We start from the raw sequence: 21,576 nt of genomic DNA, 5'->3' as shown, positions 1-21,576 counted from the left end.
GACTGTGTATCTGTCTGAAATGGGGAAGGGGACTGTGTATCTGTCTGAAATGGGGAAGGGGACTGTGTATCTGTCTGAAATGGGGAAGGGGACTGTGTATCTGTCTGAAATGGGGAAGGGGACTGTGTATCTGTCTGAAATGGGGAAGGGGACTGTGTATCTGTCTGAAATGGGGAAGGGGACTGTGTATCTGTCTGCGTACGTTAGCACGTTCCTATGTTCGTCACATGTGATAACTCAGACAGCACTGACCTGATTTTCGTGGGGGATGACATGTTTACTGTTGCCTTGTTCCCAATAACATTGATCCCATGACTATATTCTGTGTCATTGAGATCCACTAATCCACTACATCTTCAAGCTTTGATTAAACCAGTTGTGTTAGTGCTGGGCTGGAACAGAAATGTGCACCGAAGGCAGGGGGTCTCCAGGCAGGACCATGGTTGTAGAATGAGGTGTGTGTGGGCTCCAGAAAGCCTTTAACCAGTGATACTGTGTGTCTGTCTCTCTTCTTCCGCAGGCCCAATGTGTGTGGCTCTCGTTTCAACGCCTACTGCTGTCCAGGATGGAAGACTCTGACCGGGGGCAACCAGTGCATCGTCCGTGAGTCTCTCTCTGTCTGTTTTCTGTCTACTGACTCTTATCTACACACCATGGTTTTCTAAACCCAATGGTACTGTATATTACTATTTGTTCTGTGCTGTTTGTAGTTAATGTATGTGGGCAAATTGGGAAGCCTAACATCTTGGGAAGCCTAACATATTGTGTATGTCTTATATGTCTGTGTAGGTAAGGAAGGGTGTACTGTGTAGTGTTGAGTATAGTATGATGAGTGCTTGTAACACTATGAGGTTAGTGTGTTTGTGTCTGAGCCAGGCTGGTGGGCGGGACCGAACACGGTCCTGTTCCAGAACTCTGTGGTTCTGGCCCACAATGTCCTATGGCGCAGTAGGGAGGCGGCCCAGCTCTCTCTGTGGGCAGCTACCGCTGTTTGTCCAATTAGCTTAGCCAGACACAGCATGGCTCTGAGATAACTAACTCATTAATACTTTCTATCCAGTCATACTCTGATAAGACTGGAAATCAAAACGTACATGTTTAACCCTCAAGCTACCAATGACCCCAGTCCGTAGCCTACTTACTATACAGTATGTGTGTGGGACCAACATGATATGCTATTATGCCAGGGTTAAAGTGAGCCTGAACTGTTCAGATCAGAGAAGTGAAACAGTGAAGTGATACTTCAGTCAAATGAAAGGTGATGTCAGTTTGTCTCCTGAGTCTGAATAGGTAGCAGGCATCTCTCTCTCTCTCTCTCTCTCTCTCTCTCTCTCTCTCTCTCTCTCTCTCTCTCTCTCACCCTCTCTCTCTCTCTCTCTCTCTCTCTCTCTCTCTCTCTCTCTCTCTCTCTCTCTCTCTCTCTCTCTCTCTCTCTCTCTCTCTCTCTCTCTCTCTCTCTCTCTCTCTCTCTCTCTCTCTCTCTCTCTCTCTCTCTCTCTCTCTCAGGAAAGCAGGGAACTTGTATGAGAGTTGTGTTCAGGAAGTCTGTAGCAGGGTGGTGGGTTGCACAGGACTGTGTGATTGTGATTGCAGCCTGGCTGCCTGCCTGCCTTCCTCTAATGACATTGTTTAGCAGTGGAGTCTTGGGACACAGGGTCACTCTCCCCATGCTCTCTGCCTTCCTCTACCTGACTGGGCTGGGGGCTGGGGGGATTGCTATGGTGGCAGGAGGGATAGGGGGTGGGTGTACCAGCTCCAGGCTGCCTGTCTCAATGCAGTCGTTAAGATTGTACTGTATGTCCACCCAAAAGTAGTGAATACTGGGTAGAAAATAGCAGCGCAACAGTCTTACCAGATGGGCTTCAGTATTCCAGTACTAAACCTCAACCCAGCCATGATGAGGGCTGAGCAACAGAACAGATATATTTGGCCAACAGGAGTGTTATGTTTCAAATGAAAGCTCCTGATGAGGTCTCTCTTCTGGTTAGCTGGGATGTTCAACTATACAGTGAGAGACTGAAGGGGGAGAAGCTAGTGACAGACAATAAAGACCCTTCTATTGTAGACTAGAGGGACCAGAGTTTTTCCTAACCAGGTAACCTGACCTGCACAAACTCTAGGCCCTATGGGCATAACATTTGAATGTGCTCTCCTGTAAGATTAGGAGAATCTCTGTAATATCCTCCTCATAATCAACTCAGATGACTGGGTTTGTAGATCCATGCAGACTGTGTGTGGTTATGAGGTGTGTTGTCTCTCTGGTCCTCTGCAGCTATCTGTCGGAGCTCGTGTGGAGACGGGTTCTGCTCCAGACCCAACATGTGTACCTGTCCCACCGGATCCATCGCTCCTTCTTGTGGATCCATGTCAGGTACTGTCAGACCAACACCAGAGCAGAACAATAATCTAGAATGATGTACAAAAGAGCAGAACAATAATCTAGAATGATGTACAACAGAGCAGAACAATAATCTAGAATGATGTACAACAGAGCAGAACAATAATCTAGAATGATGTACACCAGAGCAGAACAATAATCTAGAATGATGTACAACAGAGCAGAACAAAAAGCTAGAATGATGTACAACAGAGCAGAACAATAATCTAGAATGATGTACAACAGAGCAGAACAATAATCTAGAATGATGTACAACAGAGCAGAACAATAATCTAGAATGATGTACAACAGAGCAGAACAATAATCTAGAATGATGTACAACAGAGCAGAACAATAATCTAGAATGATGTACACCAGAGCAGAACAATAATCTAGAATGATGTACAACAGATCAGAACAAAAAGCTAGAATGATGTACAACAGAGCAGAACAATAATCTAGAATGATGTGCAACAGAGCAGAACAATAATCTAGAATGATGTACAACAGAGCAGAACAATAATCTAGAATGATGTACAACAGAGCAGAACAATAATCTAGAATGATGTACAACAGAGCAGAACAATAATCTAGAATGATGTACAACAGAGCAGAACAATAATCTAGAATGATGTACAACAGAGCAGAACAATAATCTAGAATGATGTACAACAGAGCAGAACAATAATCTAGAATGATGTACAACAGAGCAGAACAGTAATCTAGAATGATGTACAACAGAGCAGAACAATAATCTAGAATGATGTACAACAGAGCAGAACAGTAATTTAGAATGATGTACAACAGAGCAGAACAATAATCTAGAATGATGTACAACAGAGCAGAACAATAAGCTAGAATGATGTACAACAGAGCAGAACAATAATCTAGAATGATGTACAACAGAGCAGAACAATAATCTAGAATGATGTACAACAGAGCAGAACAATAAGCTAGAATGATGTACAACAGAGCAGAACAATAATCTAGAATGATGTACAACAGAGCAGAACAATAATCTAGAATGATGTACAACAGAGCAGAACAATAATCTAGAATGATGTACAACAGAGCAGAACAATAATCTAGAATGATGTACAACAGAGCAGAACAATAAGCTAGAATGATGTACAACAGAGCAGAACAATAATCTAGAATGATGTACAACAGAGCAGAACAATAATCTAGAATGATGTACAACAGAGCAGAACAATAATCTAGAATGATGTACAACAGAGCAGAACAATAATCTAGAATGATGTACAACAGAGCAGAACAATAATCTAGAATGATGTACAACAGAGCAGAACAATAATCTAGAATGATGTACAACAGAGCAGAACAATAATCTAGAATGATGTACAACAGAGCAGAACAAAAAGCTAGAATGATGTACAACAGAGCAGAACAATAATCTAGAATGATGTACAACAGAGCAGAACAATAATCTAGAATGATGTACAACAGAGCAGAACAATAATCTAGAATGATGTACAACAGAGCAGAACAATAATCTAGAATGATGTACAACAGAGCAGAACAATAATCTAGAATGATGTACAACAGAGCAGAACAATAATCTAGAATGATGTACAACAGAGCAGAACAATAATCTAGAATGATGTACAACAGAGCAGAACAATAATCTAGAATGATGTACAACAGAGCAGAACAATAAGCTAGAATGATGTACAACAGAGCAGAACAATAAGCTAGAATGATGTACAACAGAGCAGAACAATAAGCTAGAATGATGTACAACAGTGTCTATCAACCGTATCTCTACACATTCAGATAGAACACTGCTTTACAGGGACTTTGTCTTTAAAAGCTTTAGGGCTGGATTCAGTCCGTAGCGCCGAACATCTGCTTTGTAGCGCGGTTGAAATGTGAAGCTCCTTTTTGATTGAGATGACATATAGAGCATTTACTGTGAATGTGGTCTCCGCAAAAGCGGCTATAACGCTGATCTACTGAATGAATCCAGCCCTTAGTTTCCCTGTATGAGCCAGATAAATGTGAACTGTGTTGTGGAAGGAACAGCCTTATCCCAGGCCCACCACACCCCAGCTCACATCTGACTGTAGTCTGTCACCACCTTACTTTAGCCTGGTGTCCATTCTTCCATTTCAAAAGCCTTTCACTGCCTTTACTAACAAGGACTTCAACATACGAAACAGATAATAGATATTCTAGATCCATGTATGAGAAATGTTTCTTGGACCCAGTCAGCCAAGTCTAGGTCCACCACGCCCCATCCCTCTGCTTCCCTCTTACTCTCCTCTGTGGATTTAAAAAAGAGATCCACTGTTACACATCACTGAAGTCTGCACCATGGGAACCGTCATATTTCTCATATTTTTCCCACAGGGCAGCATAAACAAGGTCTGGTGTTGAGAGGTGTGAAACAGAGAACTCAGATGCAGAAATCCGTTCTGTTTCCTTCTCTGGAGAACTGAGATTCAGAGTTACAGAGTTACAGAGTTAGAGAGCTGAGAGCTGCAGGGCTGGGCTGTTAGAGCTGATGGACTAGGAGGGAGGGCGGGAAGGAGGGGTGGAGGGAGGAGGGAGGCTGTTGTTTTGGCAGTGATTGCTACAGTCCAGATTGTTTTGTGGTTTCTACCATGACTATTGGATGATGTCATATCCTGTCTCAGGGTTCTCCCTCCCTGGTCATGTTAGAGTGTGTGTGCTGGGAGCAGGGTGGTGTTCAGTTGGGACACCGTAGCAAAATACTTTGAAACAGAGAAATGAAAATGAGCCTTTCTTATTGAACAGGTTCAGGTAGTAGGTAGGTTCAGGTAGTATTGAACAGGTTCAGGTAGTAGGTAGGTTCAGGTAGTATTGAACAGGTTCAGGTAGTAGGTAGGTTCAGGTAGTATTGAACAGGTTCAGGTAGTAGGTAGGTTCAGGTAGTATTGAACAGGTTCAGGTAGTAGGTAGGTTCAGGTAGTATTGAACAGGTTCAGGTAGTAGGTAGGTTCAGGTAGTATTGAACAGGTTCAGGTAGTAGGTAGGTTCAGGTAGTATTGAACAGGTTCAGGTAGTAGGTAGGTTCAGGTAGTATTGAACAGGTTCAGGTAGTAGGTAGGTTCAGGTAGTATTGAACAGGTTCAGGTAGTAGGTAGGTTCAGGTAGTATTGAACAGGTTCAGGTAGTAGGTAGGTTCAGGTAGTATTGAACAGGTTCAGGTAGTAGGTAGGTTCAGGTAGTATTGAACAGGTTCAGGTAGTATTGAACAGGTTCAGGTAGTATTGAACAGGTTCAAGTAGTATTGAACAGGTTCAGGTAGTATTGAAAAGGTTCAGGTAGTAGGTAGGTTCAGGTAGTATTGAACAGGTTCAGGTAGTAGGTAGGTTCAGGTAGTATTGAACAGGTTCAGGTAGTATTGAACAGGTTCAGGTAGTATTGAACAGGTTCAGGTAGTAGGTAGGTTCAGGTAGTATTGAACAGGTTCAGGTAGTATTGAACAGGTTCAGGTAGTATTGAACAGGTTCAGGTAGTAGGTAGGTTCAGGTAGTATTGAACAGGTTCAGGTAGTAGGTAGGTTCAGGTAGTATTGAACAGGTTCAGGTAGTATTGAACAGGTTCAGGTAGTATTGAACAGGTTCAGGTAGTATTGAACAGGTTCAGGTAGTAGGTAGGTTCAGGTAGTATTGAACAGGTTCAGGTAGTATTGAACAGGTTCAGGTAGTATTGAACAGGTTCAGGTAGTATTGAACAGGTTCAGGTAGTAGGTAGGTTCAGGTAGTATTGAACAGGTTCAGGTAGTATTGAACAGGTTCAGGTAGTATTGAACAGGTTCAGGTAGTATTGAACAGGTTCAGGTAGTAGGTAGGTTCAGGTAGTATTGAACAGGTTCAGGTAGTAGGTAGGTTCAGGTAGTATTGAACAGGTTCAGGTAGTAGGTAGGTTCAGGTAGTATTGAACAGGTTCAGGTAGTATTGAACAGGTTCAGGTAGTATTGAACAGGTTCAGGTAGTATTGAACAGGTTCAGGTAGTATTGAACAGGTTCAGGTAGTAGGTAGGTTCAGGTAGTATTGAACAGGTTCAGGTAGTATTGAACAGGTTCAGGTAGTATTGAACAGGTTCAGGTAGTATTGAACAGGTTCAGGTAGTAGGTAGGTTCAGGTAGTATTGAACAGGTTCAGGTAGTATTGAACAGGTTCAGGTAGTATTGAACAGGTTCAGGTAGTATTGAACAGGTTCAGGTAGTAGGTAGGTTCAGGTAGTATTGAACAGGTTCAGGTAGTAGGTAGGTTCAGGTAGTATTGAACAGGTTCAGGTAGTAGGTAGGTTCAGGTAGTATTGAACAGGTTCAGGTAGTAGGTAGGTTCAGGTAGTATTGAACAGGTTCAGGTAGTAGGTAGGTTCAGGTAGTATTGAACAGGTTCAGGTAGTATTGAACAGGTTCAGGTAGTATTGAACAGGTTCAGGTAGTAGGTAGGTTCAGGTAGTATTGAACAGGTTCAGGTAGTATTGAACAGGTTCAGGTAGTATTGAACAGGTTCAGGTAGTAGGTAGGTTCAGGTAGTATTGAACAGGTTCAGGTAGTAGGTAGGTTCAGGTAGTATTGAACAGGTTCAGGTAGTATTGAACAGGTTCAGGTAGTATTGAACAGGTTCAGGTAGTATTGAACAGGTTCAGGTAGTAGGTAGGTTCAGGTAGTATTGAACAGGTTCAGGTAGTATTGAACAGGTTCAGGTAGTATTGAACAGGTTCAGGTAGTATTGAACAGGTTCAGGTAGTAGGTAGGTTCAGGTAGTATTGAACAGGTTCAGGTAGTATTGAACAGGTTCAGGTAGTATTGAACAGGTTCAGGTAGTATTGAACAGGTTCAGGTAGTAGGTAGGTTCAGGTAGTATTGAACAGGTTCAGGGTAGTATTGAAGAGGTTCAGGTAGTAGGTAGGTTCAGGTAGTATTGAACAGGTTCAGGTAGTAGGTAGGTTCAGGTAGTATTGAACAGGTTCAGGTAGTAGGTAGGTTCAGGTAGTATTGAACAGGTTCAGGTAGTAGGTAGGTTCAGGTAGTATTGAACAGGTTCAGGTAGTATTGAACAGGTTCAGGTAGTATTGAACAGGTTCAGGTAGTATTGAACAGGTTCAGGTAGTATTGAACAGGTTCAGGTAGTAGGTAGGTTCAGGTAGTATTGAACAGGTTCAGGTAGTATTGAACAGGTTCAGGTAGTATTGAACAGGTTCAGGTAGTATTGAACAGGTTCAGGTAGTAGGTAGGTTCAGGTAGTATTGAACAGGTTCAGGTAGTATTGAACAGGTTCAGGTAGTATTGAACAGGTTCAGGTAGTATTGAACAGGTTCAGGTAGTAGGTAGGTTCAGGTAGTATTGAACAGGTTCAGGTAGTAGGTAGGTTCAGGTAGTATTGAACAGGTTCAGGTAGTAGGTAGGTTCAGGTAGTATTGAACAGGTTCAGGTAGTAGGTAGGTTCAGGTAGTATTGAACAGGTTCAGGTAGTAGCTCCCTGTTTCACTCTGTTTGAAAAAGGGTTCTCCTGTTTCTCGCCTACTGAAAAGACTAGCTGCACAGAATCTAAAATATGCAACGACACTCCACCAAAACTTCACATAACTCTCCAAAAACAACCCACCATACAGTACAGCACGGAGCTCATGAACAATTGATCTATTTTGCCGTGCCGCTCTCCCTTGAATAGCAGCTGAACTGTGAAAGCTGATTGTTCAGTCTCAGGGCAGAATGGGTGTGTGTGTTGGAAGAATTCCATAGTCAACATCTACTAATCCTTGTTGCAGCGTTGAGCAGAGCAGCTCAGAGCAGTGTTGGGCCGTGTGCTCATCTGTTTTCACACAATCAATTTGAGCGAATATTATATCTGAATGGGATTTAGGATAAACACAATTCGGAGGGAATTTTGGTGCGCTTGTACTGAAAGTGTAGCCCTACCCGTGTGTTTGTGTTGTAAGCTTAACCTGGTGTGTGTGTGTGTGTGTGTGTGTGTGTGTGTGTGTGTGTGTGTGTGTGTGTGTGTGTGTGTGTGTGTGTGTGTGTGTGTGTGTGTGTGTGTGTGTGTGTGTGTGTGTGTGTGTGTGTGGGAGGGGGTCTGGTGTGGGTGTATGGGTTTTGTATACTGACTTTAACAAACCTCCCCTCACTCTCTCTCTCTCTCTCTCTCTCTCTCTCTCTCTCTCTCTCTCTCTCTCTCTCTCTCTCTCTCTCTCTCTCTCTCTCTCTCTGTCTCTCTCTCTCTGTCTCTCTCTCTCTCTCTCTCTCTCTCTCTCTCTCTCTCTCGATCTCTCTCTCTCTCTCTCTCTCTCTCTCTCTCTCTCCCAACCCCCACCAGTTCAAAACTGTAACATCCGCTGTATGAACGGTGGGAGCTGTGCTGATGACCACTGCCAGTGTCAGAAAGGATACGTGGGAAACCACTGTGGTCAACGTAAGAACCGCTATATACACACAATACAACCATTATACGACCACTTTACAACCACTACATAACTATTACACAACTTCTACACAACCACTATACAACCAATGTACAGCCACCTGTATAAACACTGTATAAACACTAGATCTCTGGTGTATTTCTGTCTTTCTCTCTCCCATGCAGCGGTGTGTGAGACAGGTTGTCAGAATGGAGGACGGTGTGTGGCTCCTAACCGCTGTGTTTGTACCTACGGATTCACGGGGGCACAGTGTGAGAGAGGTAGGATCACAGTTCTCATTTATACCTCTGTCTGTCTGTCTGTCTGTCTGTCTGTCTGTCTGTCTGTCTGTCTGTCTGTCTGTCTGTCAGAATTGACATTTTCTTACGTCAGAATGAGGACAGCTGACAGTGTTGATAGTGTGACATGTTTGCTTCATACACAACAGTCTGTTTTATTGGCCAGAACATGGTTTGTTGTTGAATGCTGCGTCTGTCACGCTTGTGTTCCTAAATGACACTTATTTTCCACATCTGCTGAAAAACTGAGGTCTGGAAAATGTCCAGGCCCATTGGATGTTTGCTGTTGGTTGCCCCACCAGCGTCCTGGTGTGCTCTGAACTCTGGTAAAAAACCATGGAGTTACTATTGGGCCAGTATTGCAAATAAAGATGATGATATTGAAAGCAAGACAAAAAACCAAACAGTGCTTCAGTAAGTAGAAAGGCTCTATATAAATCCATTCCATGTAGGCGGGGTTTAGAGGGTAGCATAGTTGATGAATCCTTATTGGTCAACCAGTTTTGGAGTAATATCTCCACTTCATGTTTTGATAGGTGTGATTTTTAATGACACAGAGAAAGACTAGAGGGAAGGGTGTCCCTACTGGCCTCCAACACCACACCCAGTAACATCTGGTCTCCCATCCAGGGACCAACTAGGACCAACCCTGCTCAGCTCCAGAGGCAAACCAGCAGGGGGATGCAGGGTGGTATGCTGTTGGAATGAATGTGCCAAACTTGAAATGGCATAAAAATAATTGTAGGCAAAGAGGGAGGCATTTGATCACAATCAAGTTTTTATTGAAAAAGTTTCATTTAAAACTATTGCATTCATTTACAATTCATTTGTGTGCGCATTTAAAAATGATGCTTTTGGATTTATGTTTTGCTTTCAATATCATTATTATTGTTTGCAATACGAAGAAATGTGTTCTAGTTTTTCAGAAGCTTTTCTTGATAGTAATGACACAAAAATAACTCCTTAGAAATGTATGTCGCTCTGGATAAGAGCGTCTGCTAAATGACTAAAATGTAAAAAAATGTTAAAAATGTAAAACTTTCACACACACACACACACACACACACACACACACACACACACACACACACACACACACACACACACACACACACACACACACACACACACACACACACAGACACACACACACACATTATAATAAACACACATACTGTATTCACAGACGCGCACATGTGCACACACACACAAAAATGCACACACACACACGTGCACACACATACACACACACAAGAGGAGATGCAAGACATACGTAGGTCTCTGTTTCTAGCGAGGGTGTGACCCCTGGAGGTCGTAGCAGTGACCTTGTAAAGATAATATTTAGTTTAACAGCAGAACACTAATTGCTGTCCTCTTCACACACAGATGGGGTGCGTCTTTACTCTGAAATGGCCTCATTGCCTCTGCTACTTTCCTTCAGGGTTACTGATAACTGACAGGACAGATTTGGTTCTGGGGAGAAGCTCTCTGTTTATCTGAAATGATTTGGTCCTTCCCCTGCTCAGATAGAGCTGACACAGGGTACAATGTGTGTGTGTGTTCTGTGTGTGTGTGTTCTGTGTGTGTGTGTGTGTTTTCTGTGTGTGTGTGTTCTGTGTGTGTGTGTGTGTGTGTGTGTTCTGTGTGTGTGTGTACTGTGTGTGTGTGTGTGTGTGTTCTGCGTGTGTGTGTGTGTGTGTCTCTCCTTAGAGACTGTCCCACCCTGATACTGAGCTTAGAACTCAACCAGCTGAGGAACACATGCACACACGCACACTCAAACACGTACACACATACATACTTGTCACGATCGTGTGGAGGATTAACGGACCAAAATGCAGCAGTTGGAAAATATGCCATCTTCTTTTATTTTAACACGAAGATGAACACGACACAAAAACACTTTAACAAAACAACAAAATAACAAAACGACCGTGAAGCTACAAACGTTGTGCACAAACATACAGGCTACAAACGTTCTTACATAGACAATTACCCACAACCAATGAGAGCCTATGGCTACCCTAAATAAGGCTCCCAATCAGAGACAACCGAAATCAGCTGTCTCTAATTGGGAACTCATTCAGGTAACCATAGACTCTCCTAGACAACTAAACATACATAGACAATACTAGAAACCTGTACTCCACACAAACCCATATACTATACACAACCCCTTTACCATAAACAACACCCAAAACCAACAAAACCATTCCCCATGTCACACCCTGACCTAACTAAAATAATAAAGAAAACCAATAATACTAAGGCCAGGGCGTGACATAACCCCCCCCTTGAGGCGCGAACTCCGGGCGCACCATACACAGTCTAGGGGAGGGTCTGGGTGGGCTTCCATCCACGGTGGCGGCTCCGGCTCTGGTCGCGGTCCCCACGTCACCACAGTACCTAAACACCTCCTAGGCTTCCTCCAAACGACCCCCCTCCACCTTAACCCCATTGCATTCAGGGGCAGTTCCGGACTAAGGGGCAGTACCAGGGTAAGAGGCAGTACCAGGGTCAGGGGCAGTACTAGGGTCAGGGACAGTACCAGGGTCAGGGGCAGTACCAGGGTCAGGGGCAGTACCAGGGTAAGGGGCAGCACCAGGGTAAGGGGCAGCACCAGGGTAAGGGGCAGCTCCGGACTGAGGGACTGCAGCTCCGGACTGAGGGACTGCAGCTCCGGACTGAGGGACTGCAGCTCCGGACTGAGGGACTGCAGCTCCGGACTGAGGGATGGCCCATGGCTGGCTGACGGATCTGGCTGCTCATGGCTAGCTGACGGATCTGGCTGCTCATGGCTAGCTGACGGATCTGGCTGCTCATGGCTAGCTGACGGATCTGGCTGCTCATGGCTAGCTGACGGATCTGGCTGCTCATGGCTAGCTGACGGATCTGGCTGCTCATGGCTGGCTGACGGATCTGGCTGCTCATGGCTAGCTGACGGATCTGGCTGCTCATGGCTAGCTGACGGATCTGGCTGCTCATGGCTGGCTGACTGATCTGGCTGCTCCTGTCTGGTTGGCGGCTCTGGCAGATCCTGTCTGGTTGGCGGCTCTGGCAGATCCTGTCTGGTTGGCGGCTCTGGCAGATCCTGTCTGACGGACGGCTCTAGCGGCTCCTGTCTGGCTGGCGGCTCTAGCGGCTCCTGTCTGGCGGACGGCTCAGTGGGCTCATGGCAGACGGGCGGCTTTGCAGGCTCATGGCAGACGGGCGGCTTTGCAGGCTCATTGCAGACGGATGGCTCAGATGGCGCTGGGGAGACGGATGGCTCAGATGGCGCTGGGGAGACGGATGGCTCAGATGGCGCTGGGGAGACGAGCAGTTCAGTCATCGCTGTGCAGACGGCAGACTCCTGCCGGCTGAGGCGCACTGTAGGCCTGGTGCGTGGTGCCGGGACTGGTGGCACCGGGCTGGGGACACGCATCTCAGGGCTAGTGCGGGGAGCAGGAACAGGGCATACTGGACCCTGGGGACGCACATTAGGCCTAGTGCGTGGGGCCGGAACTGGTGGTACCGGACTGGGGACACGCATCTCAGGGCTAATGCGGGGCGCAGCAACAGGATGCACAGGACTCTGGAGACGCACAAAAGGCTTAGTGCGTGGTGCCGGAATTGGTGATACCGGGCTGGAGACACGCACCATAGGACGAGTGCGTGGAGGAGGAACAGGGCTCTGGAGACACACTGGAAGCCTGTTACGTGGTGTAGGCACTGGTGGCACTGAACTGGGGCGGGAAGGTGGCGCCGGAAATACCGGACCGTGCAGGCGTATTGGCTCCCTTGAGCATTGAGCCTGACCAACCTTACCTGGTTGAATGCTCCCCGTTGCCCGACCAGTGCGGGGAGGTGGAATAACCCGCACCGGGCTATGTAGGCGAACCGGGGACACCATGCGTAAGGCTGGTGCCATGTAAACCGGCCCGAGGAGACGCACTGGTGGCCAGATATGTAGGGCCGGCTTCATGACATCCGGCTCAATACTCAATCTAGCCCTGCCAGTGTGGGGAGGTGGAATAACCCGCACCGGGCTATGCACACGTACAGGAGACACCGTGCGCTCTACTGCGTAACACGGTGTCTGCCCGTACTCTCGCTCTCCACGGTAATTACAGGGAGTAGGCGCAGGTTTCCTACCTGACTTCGCCACTCTCCCTTTAAGCCCCCCCCAAAGAAATTTTTTGGGTTTTCCCACAGGCTTCCTACCGCTTCGTCGTGCTGCCTCCATTCGCCGGTATCCCTCCTCGCACTGCGCCAGAGAATCCCAGGCGGGCTCCGGCACTCTCCCTGGGTTGATCGCCCACCTGTCGATCTCCTCCCACGTAGTGTAACCCAGATCCTTTGTAGGTTCCTTTTCCTGCCTCCGAGCTAGCTCCTCATATCGCCGCCTCTCTGCTTTCGCTGCCTCCAGCTCAGCTTTGGGGCGGTTATATTCTCCTGGTACCTCCCGGTCTAAAATTTCCTCCCATGTCCATAAATCCTTGTATTGCTCCTGTTGCCGCTGGTCATGCCGCTTGGTCCTATGGTGGGTAATTCTGTCACGATCGTTCTCCTCCTCTTCATCTGAAGAGGAGAAGCATGGGTCGGACCAATACGCGTCAAGGTATGCAGTCATAATGAATTTATTTAAATGAAAGACGAACACTTAATACAAACTATACAAAATAACAAAACGACCGTGAAGCTACAAACGTTGTGCACAAACATACAGGCTACAAACGTTCTTACATAGACAATTACCCACAACCAATGAGAGCCTATGGCTACCCTAAATAAGGCTCCCAATCAGAGACAACCGAAATCAGCTGTCTCTAATTGGGAACTCATTCAGGTAACCATAGACTCTCCTAGACAACTAAACATACATAGACAATACTAGAAACCTGTACTCCACACAAACCCATATACTATACACAACCCCTTTACCATAAACAACACCCAAAACCAACAAAACAAAAACATTCCCCATGTCACACCCTGACCTAACTAAAATAATAAAGAAAACCAATAATACTAAGGCCAGGGCGTGACAATACTGTACATACTGCTCGTCCAACATCTCATTCCAAAATCATGGCCATTAATATGGAGTTGGTCCCCCCTTTGCTGCTATAACAAACAGCCTCCACTCTTCTGGGAAGGTTTTCCACTAGATGTTGGAACATTGCTGCAGGGGACTTGCTTCCATTCAACAACGAGCATTAGTGAGGTCGGGCACTGATGTTGGGCGATTAGGCCTGTCTCGCAGTTGGCGTTCCAATTCATCCCAAAGAAGCTTGATGAGGTTGAGGTCAGGGCTCTGTGCAGGCCAGTCAAGTTCTTCCACACCGATCTCGACAAACCATTTCTGTATGGACCTCGTATTGTGCATGAGGGCATTGTCATGCTGAAACAGGAAAGGGCCTTCCTCAACAGTTGGCACCATGCATTCGGGCAGGTGCGGTTCTCCTGGCATCCACCAAACCCAGATTTGTCCGTCGGACTGCCAGATGGTGAAGCATGATTCATCACTCCAGAGAACACATTTCCACTGCTCTAGAGTCCAATGGTGGCGAGCTTTACACCTCTCCAGCCGACGCTTGGCATTGCGCATGGTGAGCTTAGGCTTGTGTGCTGCTGCTCGGACAGGTAAACCTCTTAACAGAAATGTGACAAACTGACTTTTTGGAAAAGTGGCATCCTATGACGGTGCCACGTTGAAAGTCACTGAGCTCTTCAGTAAGGCCATTCTACTGGCAATATTTGTCTATGGAGATTTATACACCTGTCAGCAACGGGTGTGGCTGAAATAGCCGAATCCATAAATTTGAAGGGGTTTCCACATACTTTTGTATATATAGTGTACATACTGTACATACATACATACATACATACATACATACATACATACATATATACATACATACATACATACATACATTCACACAGGCACGATAGGTCATTAAGATTATATTCATGGTTTGACATGGTTGTATGGTCAGAGAGAGAGAGAGAAAGAAAGGGAGAGAGAGAGAGAGAAAGGGATAGGGAGAGAGGAAAGGAAAGGGAGAGAGGAAAGGAGAGGGAGAGAGAAAGGGAGAAGGAGAGAGGAAAGGAGAGGGAGAGAGGAAAGGAGAAAGAGAGAGGAAAGGAGAGGGAGAGAGAAAGGGAGAGGGAGAGAGGAAGGGAGAAGGAGAGAAGAAAGGGAGAGAGGAAAGGAGAGGGAGAGAGGAAAGGAGAGGGAGAAGGAGAGAAGAAAGGGAGAGGGAGAGAGGAAAGTGGAGGGAGAGAGAAAGGGAGGAGATAAGAAAGGGAGAGGGAGAGAGGAAAGGAGAGGGAGAGAGGAAAGGAGAGGGAGAGAGGAAAGGAGAGGGAGAGAGAAAGGGAGAAGGAGAGAAGAAAGGGAGAGGGAGAAAGGAAAGGAGAGGGAGAGAGAAAGGGAGAGGGAGAGCGGAAAGGAGAGGAGAGGGAGAGAGAAAGGGAGCGAGAGAGAGGAAATGAGAGGGAGGGAGAAAGGGAGAGAGAGAGGAAGAGAGGGAGAGGGAGAGAGGAAAGGAGAGGGAGAGAGAAAGAAAGAGAGAGGGAGAGAGGAAAGGAAAGGAAGGGTGTGTGTCTAGCAGAGAAATGTGGAAAAGATGGACAGATTTCTGTATAAACATGATATCTGGAGTGTCTCCAGGAAAGTCAGTTGACCCAGTTCAGGATGGGTTTCCCCTCTTTCCTTCCCTTCTTGTCTTCTCTTCTCTTCACACCAGACCTACTGCTGTTGTGGAAACACTCAGGTATCGTCTAGTGCCACGAGGCTTTCATGACCTGACCATGTGACCTGACCAGGAGAACTAGCCCTAGTCATGAGTCCTGCCATAGTTCTGCAGAGGTTCAGATTGGAACTCTTCTGGAATGAAATACGTCATTATGACTAATCAAAACATCCAGAGAGAGTTCAGTTTGTGCCCAATAAATGGCTGCCTTTTTTTAGATGATGTGTAAAAGTTAGTTTTAAAAAAAAGTTAGAAAAAGTTAGTCTTCCTCCTGTAGAGGGGCTGGGTGGGGCACCAAGTCTGTAGTCCTGTAGAGGGGCTGGGTGGGGCACCAAGTCTGTAGTCCTGTAGAGGGGCTGGGTGGGGCACCAAGTCTGTAGTCCTGTAGAGGGGCTGGGTGGGGCACCAAGTCTGTAGTCCTGTAGAGGGGCTGGGTGGGGCACCAAGTCTGTAGTCCTGTAGAGGGGCTGGGTGGGGCACCAAGTCTGTAGTCCTGTAGAGGGGCTGGGTGGGGCACCGAGTCTGTAGTCCTGTAGAGGGGCTGGGTGGGGCACCAAGTCTGTAGTCCTGTAGAGGGGCTGGGTGGGGCACCAAGTCTGTAGTCCTGTAGAGAGGCTGGGTGGGGGCTGATACTGAGAGTGTGTGTTAACATGCCGGATTGTTCCCAGATGTTGTAAGAGGACATGGGTGGATCCCCCAGCTGTAAAGAGGGGGGGGGGGGGGGGGGGGTTAAAAGAGAAGGAAGAAGAAAAGAAATGAATGCTAGAATGACACCACATTCACCCTACAGCTCTGTTCTGTTTACACACACACACACACACACACACACACACACACACACACACACACACACACACACACACACACACACACACACACACACACACACACACACACACACACACACACACACACACACACACACACCCACACACACACACACACACACACACACACACACACACACACACACACACACACACACACACACACACACACAATGAATGCAGCGGTTTCTTTTAATGGCTTTGTGTTTGTCTTTCTAGTTTTCCTTGTCTCGCAATCTCCTGTCTGTAATGACCAGTGCATGTGTGTGAGTATGTGTGTGTGTGAGAGTGTGTGTGGTTGTAATGAGCAGGTATCATGTCAGATGGATTATGTGTCAAGCAGACAATAACAACAGCTCCAGTGTAATGTGATGAGAGAGAGACCTTCGCCAGTGTTTAGAAAGATCTCTGTGCTGATTTATAGAAGACGTCTAGTGAAATCTCTCCTCATTCTCTCTAATTCTGCTTCCCCTAAACCAGACAGAGCAGACAGTTACTGTAGACCCCTGTGTTGCAGGTCAGTCTGCAGCTGGGTGTGCCAGTCATTTTAATGTTCAAGTTGACGGCCTTGTCTGCATTGAGACAGTCTGGGTCGGCACTATCTGATGAAACTACAAAGGATGGAAGTGCACTTTCTCTCCAACATGTGGACCCTAGCGCTAACCCTTGACCCTAACGCTAACCTTGACCCTAACGCTAACCTTGACCCTAACGTTAACCTTAACCCTAACGCTAACCTTGACCCTAACGTTAACCTTGACCCTAACGTTAACCTTGACCCTAACGCTAACCTTGACCCTAACGCTAACCTTGACCCTAACGCTAACCTTGACCCTAACGTTAACCTTGACCCTAACGTTAACCTTGACCCTAACGCTAACCTTGACCCTAACGCTAACCTTGACCCTAACGCTAACCTTGACCCTAACGCTAACCTTGACCCTAACGCTAACCTTGACCCTAGCGCTAACCCTTGACCCTAACGCTAACCTTGACCCTAACGCTAACCTTGACCCTAACGCTAACCTTGACCCTAACGCTAACCTTGACCCTAACGTTAACCTTGACCCTAACGCTAACCTTGACCCTAACGTTAACCTTAACCCTAACGCTAACCTTGACCCTAACGTTAACCTTGACCCTAACGTTAACCTTGACCCTAACGCTAACCTTGACCCTAACGCTAACCTTGACCCTAACGCTAACCTTGACCCTAACGTTAACCTTGACCCTAACGTTAACCTTGACCCTAACGCTAACCTTGACCCTAACGCTAACCTTGACCCTAACGCTAACCTTGACCCTAACGCTAACCTTGACCCTAACGCTAACCTTGACCCTAGCGCTAACCCTTGACCCTAACGCTAACCTTGACCCTAACGCTAACCTTGACCCTAACGCTAACCTTGACCCTAACGTTAACCTTGACCCTAACGCTAACCTTGACCCTAACGCTAACCTTGACCCTAACGTTAACCTTAACCCTAACGCTAACCTTGACCCTAACGCTAACCTTGACCCTAACGCTAACCTTGACCCTAGCATTAACCTTAACCCTAACCTTAAATTAAAACAAAATAATTACTTGCTTAATCCTTGCTCATCAATTTTGACTATAGCTAGTTGACCTAGCAGCACGGCCTGGCCGTCTAGTGAAAGTTGTCTGGCTCCTGCTCAGTCTGGTCTGGAGATCACTACTGAGTGGAAGGGAGAGTGGGGTTCCTTCTCAGTCTGGTCTGGAGATCACTACTGAGTGGAAGGGAGAGTGGGGTTCCTTCTCAGTCTGGTCTGGAGATCACTACTGAGTGGAAGTGAGAGTGGGGTTCCTTCTCAGTCTGGTCTGGAGATCACTACTGAGTGGAAGTGAGAGTGGGGTTCCTGCTCAGTCTGGTCTGGAGATCACTACTGAGTGGATGTGAGAGTGGGGTTCCTTCTCAGTCTGGTCTGGAGATCACTACTGAGTGGAAGGGAGAGTGGGGTTCCTTCTCAGTCTGGTCTGGAGATCACTACTGAGTGGAAGGGAGAGTGGGGTTCCTTCTCAGTCTGGTCTGGAGATCACTACTGAGTGGATGTGAGAGTGGGGTTCCTGCTCAGTCTGGTAAAACACTTAGAACAGCACATATACCACACTGAGAGAGACAGAGAAAGAGAGAGGAGAGTTGAGGGAAAGGAGAGAAAAGAGGGAGGGAGAAGGAGTGAGAGAGAAAGAGAGTGAGAGAGAGGGAGAGAGAGAGGGAGAGAGAGAGTGAGAGAGAGAGAGAGAGAGAGAGAGAGAGAGAGAGAGAGAGAGAGAGAGAGAGAGAGAGAGAGAGAGAGAGAGAGAGAGAGAGAGAGAGAGAGAGATGACCCAGTTCTGTTTGGCACAGTGGTCGTGCCAAAGACAGACCATGGAGAGACTGAGCTGCACGTGACTGCCAGGCCTGTGTGTGTGTGTGTGTGTGTGTGTGTGTGTGTGTGTGTGTATGTGCGTGCGCGCGCGCGTGTGTGTGTGTGGGTTCTATGGCTGGGGCTGGGCCCTACTCCACACAGGAAAAAGAAAGACACAATGTCTTGTTTGTTTTAAACGAGTGTAATGTTGGAGCAGGTCTCTCTTTTTCCTCTCTGTCTCTCTTGTCTGCTAGGAAATGTGGAAATGATTTTTGCCTTTGGAACATTTCCAGAGTCAATTGGGAGCTCTCTCTCTCCCTCTCTCTCACTCTCTCTTTCTCCCTCTCTCTCTCTCTCTCTTTCTCCCCTCTCTCTCTCCCTCTCTCTCTCTCTCTCTCTCTCTCTCTCTCTCTCTCTCTCTCTCTCTCTCCCTCTCTCTATCTCCCCTCTGTCCCTCTCACCCCCCTCTCCCTCTCTCTCTCGCCCTCTCTGTCTCTCTCTCTCCTCTCTCTCTCTCTCTATCTCCCCTCTCTCTCTCCCTCTCTCTCTCTCTCTCTCTCTCTCTCTCTCCCTGTCTCTCTCTTTCTCTTTCTCTCTCTCCCCCCTCTCCCCCGTCTCTCCCTCTCTCTCTCTCTTTCTCTCTCTCCTCTCTCTCTCTGAATACTGCTCTGTGTTTATGTTTCATCATAGGGAAGGGGATAGAGGGAGAAAGAAATTAGAGAGTGGAATGTGAAAGGAGCGAGAGGGAGAGGAGTGGGGAAGAAAGAGAGATGGGTAAAGAAATGAGGCTAGAGGGATGAAGGGAGAAAGGACTTTGTGTCTCTTCAATATTGTAACCCTGTGTGTTCATCTCTACTTGTCTTGGACAGACCTGTGGAGCTCCTAACTCACTGTGGACTAACAGAAACCCTGATTGACACTCACAGGACACCGTATCAGTCATATAGTGCACAGCTTTTGACCCATAGGGCAGCCACATAAAGGGCTGTGGTGAAAAGTAGTGGCCTACCTAGGGACTAGGGTGTGATTTGGGACGGAGCTGGTCTGTGTGAGCCAGGCTGGCTGGGTGTGTCTGTGGTAAGTCTATCAGAATGGCTAATGGATCATGAAACAGGCCTGTGTGCAACCTCCATGGTTATGGATCATAAAACAGGCCTGTGTGCAACCTCCATGGTTATGGATCATAAAACAGGCCTGTGTGCAACCTCCATGGTTATGGATCATAAAACAGGCCTGTGTGCAACCTCCATGGTTATGGATCATAAAACAGGCCTGTGTGCAGCCTCTTATTTCACGCTCATCTGAACCTGAACACAACTGTACAAAAAGTGCACTCTGGAGTGAGTGTGTGTGTGTGTGTTTGTGTGTGCTTAAAGTAAGCCATTGTTTGTCAAACCATTGTTAGTGTGTGTGTGTTTCTGTCGTGTTATTGGTTCATGAGTCTTGTTTTCCTTGTCTTGCAAGTATTAGTTCCCATGGTAACACTTGTGTGTTTTCTCTCCAGACTACCGTACAGGGCCGTGCTTTGCGTCTGTGAGTAACCAGATGTGCCAGGGCCAGCTGACGGGCATCGTGTGTACCAAGACGCTGTGCTGTGCCACCGTGGGGAGGGCATGGGGACACCCCTGTGAGATGTGCCCCGCCCAGCCTCACCCCTGCAGGAGAGGATTTATACCCAACCACCGTACTGGAGCTTGTCAAGGTACAGTAACACACCTGAGCTCAGTGTAGGTGTGTGTCTGTGTGTTCGTCTCTCCCTCTTTCTCCATCTTAACCCAGAGTAACACCCCTTACCCATCCAGAGGATTAGGTTAATTGGGTTAAGTGAGGGCTGGGTGTCAGGGTACCTCCTGGGTAAAGAATGCCGGCAGACACCTACCGCGGCGGGGCTGTCAGAGAGAGGAACACGGGTCAGTGGCAGCTCCACGTGGGTGAGCAGCTCATTTCTGGTAACACAGCAATGGTCCAGCCCTGACCCAGACCCAACAACATTATGGTCCAGCCCTGACCCAGACCCAGCAACATTATCGTCCAGCCCTGACCCAGAACCAACAACATTATGGTCCAGCCCTGACCCAGAACAACATTATGGTCCAGCCCTGACCCAGACCCAACAACATTATGGTCCAGCCCTGACCCAGACCCAACAACATTATGGTCCAGCCCTGACCCAGACCCAACAACATTATGGTCCAGCCCTGACCCAGACCCAGCAACATTATGGTCCAGCCCTGACCCAGACCCAGCAACATTATGGTCCAGCCCTGACCCAGAACCAACAACATTATGGTCCAGCCCTGACCCAGACCCAACAACATTATGGTCCAGCCCTGACCCAGACCCAACAACATTATGGTCCAGCCCTGACCCAGACCCAGCAACATTATGGTCCAGCCCTGACCCAGACCCAGCAACATTATGGTCCAGCCCTGACCCAGACCCAGCAACATTATGGTCCAGCCCTGACCCAGAACAACATTATGGTCCAGCCCTGACCCAGAACAATATTATGGTATTGTCAAGCTGGACAGAGTGAAGAGACTATAGATGACTGTTATCAAGCTGG

General features: G+C 47.2%; 1 protein-coding gene across 1 annotated transcript in view; it reads left to right on the top strand.

Annotated features, from left to right (window-relative positions):
• Nucleotides 1-520: 520 nt before the first annotated feature.
• Nucleotides 521-21,576, top strand: part of LOC129845847 (fibrillin-1-like) — a gene marked incomplete at its 5' end in the record, with an annotated part of 175,540 nt that continues 154,484 nt past the window's right edge. The window contains 5 exon segments of the mRNA XM_055913771.1: nucleotides 521-603; nucleotides 2,273-2,371; nucleotides 8,696-8,791; nucleotides 8,966-9,061; nucleotides 20,515-20,712. Coding sequence (XP_055769746.1) covers nucleotides 521-603; nucleotides 2,273-2,371; nucleotides 8,696-8,791; nucleotides 8,966-9,061; nucleotides 20,515-20,712 — 572 coding nt within the window.

This window comes from Salvelinus fontinalis, unplaced genomic scaffold, assembly GCF_029448725.1.
Source record: "Salvelinus fontinalis isolate EN_2023a unplaced genomic scaffold, ASM2944872v1 scaffold_0383, whole genome shotgun sequence".
Taxonomy (NCBI): domain Eukaryota; kingdom Metazoa; phylum Chordata; class Actinopteri; order Salmoniformes; family Salmonidae; genus Salvelinus; species Salvelinus fontinalis.
This window is presented reverse-complemented; position numbering and strand designations above follow the sequence as displayed.